Source organism: Tripterygium wilfordii, chromosome 7 (genome assembly GCF_013401445.1).
Source record: "Tripterygium wilfordii isolate XIE 37 chromosome 7, ASM1340144v1, whole genome shotgun sequence".
Classification (NCBI taxonomy): domain Eukaryota; kingdom Viridiplantae; phylum Streptophyta; class Magnoliopsida; order Celastrales; family Celastraceae; genus Tripterygium; species Tripterygium wilfordii.
In genome coordinates, this window is record NC_052238.1 from 1,357,116 (window position 1) to 1,367,922 (window position 10,807).

At 37.8% G+C, this 10,807-nt stretch overlaps 1 protein-coding gene across 2 annotated transcripts; it reads right to left on the reverse strand.

Annotated features, from left to right (window-relative positions):
* Positions 1–1,218: 1,218 nt before the first annotated feature.
* Positions 1,219–8,489, reverse strand: LOC120001888. Of its 2 annotated transcripts, none has more exons than XM_038850399.1 (14): positions 8,310–8,489; positions 7,598–7,697; positions 6,937–7,064; positions 6,666–6,819; positions 6,447–6,556; positions 6,193–6,276; positions 6,038–6,086; positions 5,832–5,923; positions 5,603–5,741; positions 5,106–5,176; positions 3,530–5,031; positions 2,703–2,813; positions 1,869–2,616; positions 1,219–1,489 (listed from the first exon to the last, which is right to left on the reverse strand). In XM_038850399.1, exons 2-13 carry the CDS (start codon positions 7,688–7,690, stop codon positions 2,039–2,041), a joined length of 3,111 nt encoding a protein of 1,036 aa, XP_038706327.1. In that variant the 5' UTR covers positions 7,691–7,697; positions 8,310–8,489; the 3' UTR covers positions 1,219–1,489; positions 1,869–2,038. The 2 variants fall into 2 exon arrangements, with proteins under 2 accessions (XP_038706327.1, XP_038706325.1); XM_038850397.1 differs by having other exon boundaries at positions 2,703–2,816.
* Positions 8,490–10,807: the final 2,318 nt, after the last annotated feature.

The following is a 10,807-nucleotide window of genomic DNA, read 5'->3' on the forward strand; positions in this document are numbered from 1 at the left end:
CAAAGCTTCACACACATCCGATGTGGACATAACGAAGTTCCACTCACTATTTCTTAGTACGAATCTTTGCATGTATGATTCATGAACCCTCCCTTTTTTCTTGATAAGCTTCATGAAACCTCCCTTCCCGACCTTTTTCTTTACCTTTTTCTGTATGTATTGATCTTATTCTTCATTCTAAGCCCACCCACAAAAAAAGAAAAAAAGAGGGGTAGACTGCAGAGTACCTCGGAACACATCCACGAAGTACTGGAAAAAAAAAAGTCATCGCTAGTGGAGAGGAACAAAAAACTAAAGGCATCTCAGTAGGAGAACGCAACATTAAATATTCATTGCCCCTTCGTGTGCTGAAGGAGTCGAGAAGTACCATAGTGCCAAATAAATGCCTTTACAAAGTTGCATTTAGTTACTTTGCAAGCATTTATACGACAACTAATTTGTATTTTCGTTAACCACCTCTATCTTTTATAGTACTTCAAACAAACAAAAAAACAAATGAAAAGATTTCCATATCCCGTATGACCCTCATTCAGACTTCCATGCTGTACGTACATATATAGTAGGGTTGGTAAGAATCAAGTTTTTCTCACAACATTTTTTTGCTCAAATATCAAACCTTGTTGAAAGTTGAAACTCAGTCGGTGACTACACACCCTGTAGCAAATTTTATGTCTTGATGTTCCAATTTCATAATCATAATACTTGCTTGACAGCAACCTCTCCTTCTCGCGTGATTGAAAAGACCAGAGAAGATCACTATAGATTATGAAACAATTGGCGGGCCCAAGCCCAGTTGTGTTTTTAATGGCACCAGCCCTTCTTTACCCAAAACTGGGCCATCTGTAATTGCTTGGTTTTGTTCGACGCGCAAGGTGTGGGGCTTGTGATAAGTATATAAATCTTTTTAGCGAAAACATTGGATATGTGGTTTATGCTTTATAGTGAGAGACAGCAGCTGGTGGGGGACGTTGGGCTTAACAGTGTAGATCCCATAAGCCTTGGTGGGTCCCATAGTCCCAATCCGTTGCCAAATCTTGAATTGCATAAATGCAAACCATAGTAAAAAGACTACCGCCGGCGTAGAATTGATTGTCCCCCGCTTACAATATGGGCCTTCAATTTCAATTTCTCATCATTCAAGCCCTTATCACCTATTTGTATTAAAATTTGGGCTATCACGGCGTTCAAATTGCAAGTATTCAGAAGGATCACAATCCATTTAAGAATAGCCTCCTCCATCTCAACCAAGCTTAATTTCTTTTTCCCCTTTTTAAGGAACCTAACCTTTGCAGTACACTGGCAGAGTTTCAAAAGAAAAGGAGCAAGGAAAAAAAACTCGTTTGCAGTTGTGCAACAATCAATATTCACTCTCTGTAATTACAAGCAGAAAACCTTCCAGAGGATCATTATGCAAATTCTTCTTATCATCCCCATACACAGCAGTCAGCAAATCCTTCTTTATCATCCCCGTTGAGCACTGTCACTTCGCCTGCACACAGACAATAAAAGGCGACTCAATCAGAGATGCATGTTGACTGTAAAAAATTGCAACCAACACGGCATGCTATGGGTACTACTAGTACTACAAACCAATTAATAGAATTATATCGTCCTTCCATCTTTGATGTAAATGGAAGATACAGACCTAACATATGAACAAATGAACTGACAGCACTAGAACCAGGAACAAAACAAGTGCTCTATTTTGAAAGTTATAAAGATGGATTAGACAACCCAAAGACTTTCCCACCAACTTTGACACATGGAACAAAACTGGCAAGGGCGAAAATGCCTGTTTGTTTCAGTAAGTAAATGTAAATGGACATGCATATAAATGCAGTGAGGAGCAAAAGGAAAAAATGTATCACCTGTGGATCTGACGAAAGCACTTGACGGGAGTTTGATTTTCCCTCTGGGAGCCAACATAACCCCAGTTAAGAGTCAGTCCAATCCCTTTCAATATAACGTCCTCGAATTGCACGCGCTCCTTCCAGTATCTCAGATGGACCTTTGCGTCCAAGCCGCAATTCCATAAAGATCACATTCCAAATGTTCTGTTATACATATCACCCGAACCAGGCATTCTAAATTTTGAATCTTCATAACCATTGTAGAATTTGTTGAATCCCAATCTCTCATTCCTAAGAACCTCCGCCATGTTGAGTGTGTTTCCACCCTGAATCTCATTCCATCCATCCCAACGGCCATTTGACATGGGTGCATTTCTGGACTGTTGGAGTGACAATTGCGCAAAAGGGGATAGATTGCTAACTTGTGATTGATCCACAAGCCTAGAAGAAATTCCATAAGAATCACTAATAGAAGAAAAGTTATCCCCAATGTCAGCATACCTCATGTTCTGGTGTGGAGTGATAGATCTTTGCATCAGTTGTTGAAGCCTTGCATCATTTTCAAAGGCACTAAACTGGGTTGGAAAATTAGACCGCATATCTAAGCTAGGACTGTTGAGAGTACCTTGGAGTCTCCCTTTTCCAACTGCCAAAATGGCAGGATCCATAAACTCAATATCTACAGGGCTACCAAAATTTCCAGTTTGAGGAGCCTGATTCTGATACGAATTTCTCAACAAGGCAGATGAATCAAGCAAATGATTCCCTGCAAAGCAGGCAGAATTACTACATCAGTTAACAGTTGATTAGACACAAGAATTAATCTGTTAGGTAGTGGACACATTGACTAACCAGAGTTTGAGTCGAGAGTTTGGTCCACTCTCTCACGAGAAGAAAATCCTGGGGGTGGTGCTCTGTTAGGTACAGAAAATCCAGGTGGGGCAGAAATTTGAGATCTTGAAACTGCTGCACACATTGGAGACAGAACGGTCATTAGATGAAACAGCACAAAGACCACTTTTCTAACAAGCGTTGGATGAGTGGCAGCATTAACTAAAACAACATCAAATTTCATGAAATGCATCCCAATTGCATCTCACAACAAGATCATAAGGCATGGATTACGAATTAAAATCTCTAAAGTCTAAATTACAGTTTCTGAAATTTATTCTTGAGCAAAAAGCTTCCTTTGCTATCTAATCCAACAATTAGAAGTCAAGGGATAGCGTGGTGCACATGACTTCAACACCTAATAGTGTAAAACAAACAAAAATATTAATTCAAGAATTCCTATTTATTGAAAGTAAGATGTCAACACACAAGGACCCCCCATCGACATAATGAATAGATAAGTAAAAAAAAACACCTCTCAACTCATTCACAACAGCCCGCACCCACAACCGCCACTTGGGTGGGGCCACAAGCTATCCACAAATAGCACAGGGCCATAAGAATAATAATCTCAAATTAACCAAAAAATTGACAAAAACTCCTACTGCAACCCACAGTGCCTCGTTGATGATGCAACGTGTAGTCACATGTGCACATCATTTATTATAAGACATTCCAAAGTTCCAATAAAATTTGTTAAATTGAATATGTCGAGTATCAACCATCACTGTACCTATATGCAACACCCTTAAAGAAAAACTTAATTAAAAACTTAAACAGTTATTCACCTGACATCTTATTAGGAGAGAAAATTGCAGCACTGGATAAGTTATCAGATTCTCCAAAATTATTGGAAGAAAATCCATTACCAATTCCAAGCTTGTTCATATATAAATCTCTGTTTTCCGCAAGATCCTGGAAGAAAGACTGGTCCTTTTGATGCCCAAACACACTAAAAGGAGGCTCAACACCAAATGGTGAATTAGTAGATTCCTCCTGTCTCGCAAAAGAAAATCGAGACTGATGATTATTTTGCGCTTTCCATGAACTCGACACTTTGTGTGAACCAGGCTGTCTCTCAGATTCACCCAACAATTTCACTAAATTCTGAGGTGAACGTAATGAATCATCCAATGCATCAATATCCAGTGACAATATATTGGAAATTATGCTGCTTTCCCCAGCGTCTACAGAAGCACTGCTCTCAGCATCACCAAGAAACCTTCCCATACTTATCTTTCTTGCCTCATTTGCAAGAAACAATCCGCCCTCCGCATTTCTTTCTAAACCAGCTGAACTGCTAATTATCTTGTCTGAGAATTCATTCGATATAGCAGAATCACTAGGTGGCCGTAGATGTAAACCATCCCTAACTCTACTATCTACAAATAGAGGATCCACATTTACATTTGTAGCACCAAAAGCCTCAGTATGTTGCAAAGAATTAGACCTAGAAAGATTCGAAATATGGAAAGAGTTGGCTGAATTCAGCAAGTACGTTGAATGACTGACAACCTCCGGATCTTTAAGTCTCTGGTTATCAAAAAACAGTATATCTTCTACTTCTGAACTTGCATTTGTCAATTTTTGGGCATGTAAATCTGTTCTTTGATCAAACTCCTCTCTTGAAACACACCCCCCATTCAATTGTATGGGAGCTTTACCAGCTGCCGGTGGAGCTAAAGGTTCTTTACATTGTTCAACTGGATGATGCTGTGACCCTAGAATCACAGATGATGACGATCTAACCAAACTTCGATCAGAGTGTAAATTACTAGGTCTAGCTAAATCAGAATGGCCACTATCAATATTTCTATCAATGCTCGTTGATGACATGTCCGAACATAGGGACTGAATATCTTCATTTGCTCCAACACAGCCTTCTATATCATGATCAGGACTACAAAACTGTCCATTATGGTCAAAAGAGTTGGTAACATTTGGTAACTGATTATCACCCCTATCACCGTGCATAGATGAAGGTGACTCACTAATCGTATCAAGATCTCCATTTTGTAAAGCAAACTTTTCTGATGCATTGTCCCGACAATCTACATTACCCAATTGTCTCAAAACTTTGAATGTTTCTGGTTTACATTTACCACTCATGGTTTGGGTATCCTCAATCCAAGTTGGCTTCTTCGCTGCTTCACCATGCAGCATAGAACCCTGAGTTGTACAAGCAACTGCTGATGAATATGTCAATGCGCTACTCATAGTGTCTGGTTTTTGCTTAGAAGGGCCATTCACTAAACTTGCGACAGGAGGCTGATTTAAAGTGCGCATCCCCCTGAAATGTTAATCACATGTTTAGCACTAGATATAATCATCAAACCAAACTCAATAGTTAAATAAACGGCATACCACGAGGCAGCAGCAGGAAGAGCAACAGATCTCCCAGAGCTTGCATTTGGAGGACTATTATTGGCTGTATTCTGTTACGTACAAATAAGAGTAAGAGATTAAAACCATAGGCAAGAGACAAACATATATGTATCTAATTATCATAAGACATTTTTATGTAAAGGTTTTGTTTAAATCAATTAGGACTGTAAGTTTTCCTGCAATTTGCCATAATCAACTGAAGCATAATTTCCTTTCAAAAAAATACAAGATAACCGTAAACTTCCAGTTCCATTTAAAAAACTATGACGAGATGCGCAATAACAATGCATTTATCTGCAACTTCTGGAAGTCAAAGCAATAATCAATGATGGAATCACAAAAACCAAGGCTGGAATCAGACACACACATGTAGAGAGAGAGAGAGAGAGAGAGAGAGAGAGAGAGAGAGAGAGAGAGAGAGAGAGAGAGAGAGAGCAGGGAGGAGAAGAGGTAATATATAAGGGGAAAAAACTTACAGTTGAAGCATTTTTTACAATTGGTTTCACTGTAGAAGCAGAGGTATTGGGGCAATAATCATCCACGGGCGGTGGCAAAACATTCCCAAAACGCCGTTGCAGATTGTTTATCGAGCCAGTGCTTTGTTGCACCCTACTCCTTTAAAAAAAAACTTCGCATGTTAATTAATCATTCAACAGTACACACATAAACCTGTTACAGGAGCAAGTCATATAATCTTAAATATACCTTGTATATGCCGATATGATCTCATCCTTCGTAAAACTATCTTCATGTGAACCAATCTCATGTAAATAAAGGCAATCAGGATTACTGCAAGGCTGCACCAAAATGAAAGTTCATCCCAACAAAATTATACAATAAACATTTGTCATCAAACCCTATCAACATGATAAAACAAGAATATGGATAAGAAATTCAATTACAATTCATACCACATTTCTCAGCCAAGCATGACAGTACTTTGTGGTTCCAAAGCATGCCCTGAAATGCATTCCCCACAATGAAAACACTATAACAAAGGTACAATGAGCACGGAAGCTCAATAATGAATGGAAAGGAAATACTAGAAGGCTTTAGACACACATACTTTAATGGTTTACCCTCCAAGACAAATCCATGTACAGACTGAATACAACGAACAGCTTCTTCCTCTTTCGAGTAAGTTATATATCTGTGTTGAAGTAAAATAAGATAAACTTGCTGTCATCTATATAGTAAATGTAAAATTATACTAAAACAAAATATTAGGCAATGGTAAACAGCACACAGAAATAAACAACATTAAATTTGCAGCTTGAAACTAATTATCCAGAACGCTCCAAACATGAACTTAGAACTTACACACTACAAGTATTGTTTGGAAATTGTTGAATAACACCAGCTGCTGTACGAGACATGGAAACTTTTAGAACCTTCCCATACTGACCAAAATATTCCATGCTCTGGAGAAACTGAGAAGATGCAAAAGCCTTATGAGCCACCGGGCAAAGAATAAAAGAGAAAGAAACGCAAATAAACAAACATATATGTGACAGAGAGAGGAAGGAAGGGAGTGACTACATCTTCATCTGCAAGATTCAAAGGCAACCCAACTATGTACACAAGGTTCCGTTGGATCACTCGAACACTGCTGAGTTGCTTCCTCCCTTCCAATGATTTAGTTTTCGCCTTTTGTGACTTCGTTTTCCGCTCCATACTGATTTCAGAAACTAACCTGATTATTGGGATAGGGAATAAAAATCAATAAGAGTGATAACACAAGTAGACTAGAGAGAGCGAGGGTTGTCATCAACTTCTTCCAACATTATTTAATTGCTGTAGAATAACAAACCTCTCACACTTAGCAGCCATCCCTACTATCTTTTCCTTGTCATAAGGCGAACGACAGGCTGGACACCTTCCCTCCGAGTCATCTTTCTCAGCCATGTCCATTATATGATGCCAACACCAAACACATATCTGCAGTGGAGCACAAAGTCATCATGAGGATATTAACACAACTGGTCTCAAATGATGATAATGGTTAAGCATATGCCTGAAGATACCTTTATCAAGAATATGATAAAACCCAATAAGAGTAGTCAGTCAGCTAATAGAGTTCCAAGACAAAAGAAAAAGGGAAAAAGGCTCGCACTTGAGGGTAATGCTAACCCACAATTATATGATAACGAGTACACACACGTATATAGGTCAATATGACCACATAAAACCCACTACTAATAATGTCATGAAAAACAAATGTGGGAATCACCTCAAGCGTACTTGTAAGATACTCAACAACTTCATCAACTAAAAAAGGCCATTCTTTTTGGATATAGATATTGCCAAAATGAGGAAGGCCTTTCTCTTAGTTTGCATTAGTGTGTAAAAAATTACATAATAGGTCAACAAATGTACAGCCTGCTTACTGAAACAGTCGTATGAAAGAACATTGATCATTGACAATAACAAATAGATATATCCAAGGATGATGAGTATATCAGTTTCCCAACCTCATAACCACATTTACAAGGCTTCAACTGCTGATCAGTCAAATCCATCTCCTCCGCACAGAGGGGGCAGGTCTTTTCTCCCTCATCACTCATGGTTGCCCTGAAATCAAGCAAATCGGAGTGCATACTTAGTCAAGTCAAAGGCTAAAAATCATTAAAAATCATCAAGTTTGATATTGGCATTCCATCCAGAAAACAAGTCAAGAAACAACAAAATGCGGAAAATGAAAGAAACCCTAGAAAAACGCGAATCTACTAAAAAAATCAACAATCAGAAGCTGCCGCAATACCCGATGAACGGCGAATCAAAACCCTAAAGTCCTCAGACTGTACATAAACCAATTCTCATTTTTTGCCCCAATAACATCGAGAGAACATCAAGATTTTTTCCAGAACCATTGACCAACTAACACCGCAAGTAATTGCAGATCAAGATAAACCATCAATCAACAAATCTCCAGAATAACAATCGCGAATATCAAATAGAAGAATAAAAAAAACCACAACTTAATCGGAATCAAGAACATGCAAAACATAGAAGATAGATAAAATACATCAAACATCTTCAATAATGAGAAAGAAAAGGTTGTTCCGAATACTAAAAATAAAATAATTGTGAGTCAAATAAATTAGGGATCTTAACGATAAGATGAAGATCGGAGAGATGAGACTGTAAAATTAGGGTTTGAGATTAGAGTCGAATGGGACTTACAGATTGGGGATCGAGAAAGAGAGAACGAATAATCTGAAAGGATGAGATTGAAACGGCACACACGGTAGAGAGAGAGAGAGAGCGCAGAGGAGAGATACCGCAAGAAGGGTTGGGCTTTAAAAGGGTTGGGAGAGAGAAGGCTCTTTGTTGTTTGTTTAGACGGCTTTTTTTGGCTGCTCGCTTCTTCCTCCTCTGTGCGTCGCTATCATTAAATATTAGGGACGAGGGTTTCTGCCCTTAGATTTCGATTTTATTACGCATCTTTGCCCCTCCCGTCTCTTCTCCTACACCTTCTGCCGGTCCCGTCGTTATACGAAAGCTTGGTTGGAGCCAGGAGGTCTCTCGATGGTTTGGATCTGTGACGGTCCCGATTAATGCCACGTAAACGGCTTTGAATCTAATCGTTGCAATTAAATTCGAATAGTTTTCTCCTTTTCTTTTAAAAAAATAAGCATTTTTTTATAATAAAAAAAAACCCTTATTTTTCCTAATATCTCCTTAATCAAATTGAAGCCAAATTCGTTGTGGAAGAACAATAACGTATTTAATATACGGAATGATATCTATTCAACTGTTAGATAACTAAAACTTCAATGGTAAACTATATGGTATTAAACTTTAATGTATATTGTGGATGTGACTTTGCATCTAAGGGATTCTCAACTATGGAAAATGATTACGGGCATTCCTATCATCTCTCACATATTTATTTCAAAAAATTCTGTGACACTCGAACTTATAATATCTTTAGTTTGGGGATTATGTGACTTTTATGTGGATGCAAATTTTGCATATAGGGAATTGTCTTATTTGAGTACTTTTGCGAGTCTTCATATCCTCATTTTAGAGCAAACAATCCATTGGATGTAAAAATCGCACCTATATATATTATATTATAATTAAATTACTCAGATTTTATTTTATTTTTTTAAAGGTTTCTAATGCATATGTTTGTTAAAACATTTTAAATCACGATATACGATAGTAAACTTTGAAAACAAAATTGAAGAGACCAAAGTGACTCGTATTACAAACATTTGGAGAATCGTTTGAAGTTTTTTGTGTTTATGTGGATATTTGCGGCATGTATGAGACGTGTGATGCGCAAAGTAGATCGAGCCCCACCTGTGCGCATGATCTGGAGCCGTCGGATTGTGACTGTGTCAATCACACTTACGGTTTTGGGCAGAAACCAAAAGCGCATGCAATGCTATTGTCCTCAGTGAAGTACATAGGAAAGGATAAAAGATTCCAGTGTCCGTAGGTTCCTCTAAATACACCACGTTACCATGCATCAAGCCGCGTAGCAAAACAATATGTGGGAGCTGAAAGACGGCCTAACAGATGCTAATTTATTTTATATTTTAACACAATTATTATTGTGGAGACTTGTCTGGTTTGGAGGATCTAAATGCGAGTATCTGATAAATGCCACCTAGCTTTCAATTGCAGACCCACTATTTTTTTTTTATTTAATTAAGTTTTATGATGGGTTGGCAAGAGAATGACACTTTAACGCTTAGGTAAGCGAGGTAGGGCTCGAACTTGAGTTAGGGATGGCAAAAAAAACCGATCCGAGTATTATCCACAGGGTAATCGGTCCGTTTAAAACCCGAAAACCGATCCTATAGGTTTTGGAAACGGTTTTGGTTTTTGTTTTCAAACCCGTCATGGTTTAGGGTCGGGTTTGGTTTTTTGTGTCGGGTTTAGGGTATCCGAACCGTTTAATAAAAAGATTCATTATAGTAATAATATTCTAAATCATCTATAAATATATACTACTAGGATATTAAATTATAACATGATAAAGCATATTCAAACGTATATATTTATAGAAGCATACTAATAAAACTATAAATTAGACTAATTTGAATTATAAAACCATAAATAATATAAATAATACTCAATATTAATTTATATTAATATAATCTTCAAATAAAAAAATAAAAAAATTAAAAGTTAAATGGTAAACGGGTACCCGATGATGAACGGTTATGGTTTTGGAAATTTAAATGGTTTTGGAACGGTTTTGGTATAGAGTATATTAAATGGATACGGTTTTGGTATTTTATAAATGGAAGGGTACCCGACCCGTTGTCATCTCTAACTTGAGTGTCGCCGATTCGAATATATGCATTAACCAACTCAACCGAGGGGCATAAAAGATGAACACAAAATAGATATAAGATGGATTAAATATAGACAACAACAAAAAAAAAGTGCCTATTTGCATAATTGAGATAAATTTTGGCTTCTTTTTAACGAGCATGCGAGACTCAGCTGCACTTTATCCCATCAGATTAGCAAGTTCATGTTTTCAATTATATATACCGGGCTACTGGCCTTAATGGGCCTATAGAGATGACCCATGTTGATTGGAGGGCCTTAGATACTGGTCCATTTTGGTTGGGCCTACCAGATTAGCATGTTGTTTTGTAATACAGTAACAGAGTAACTAATAAGTACCGGGCTACTGGACCTAATGGGCCTACCTGGAT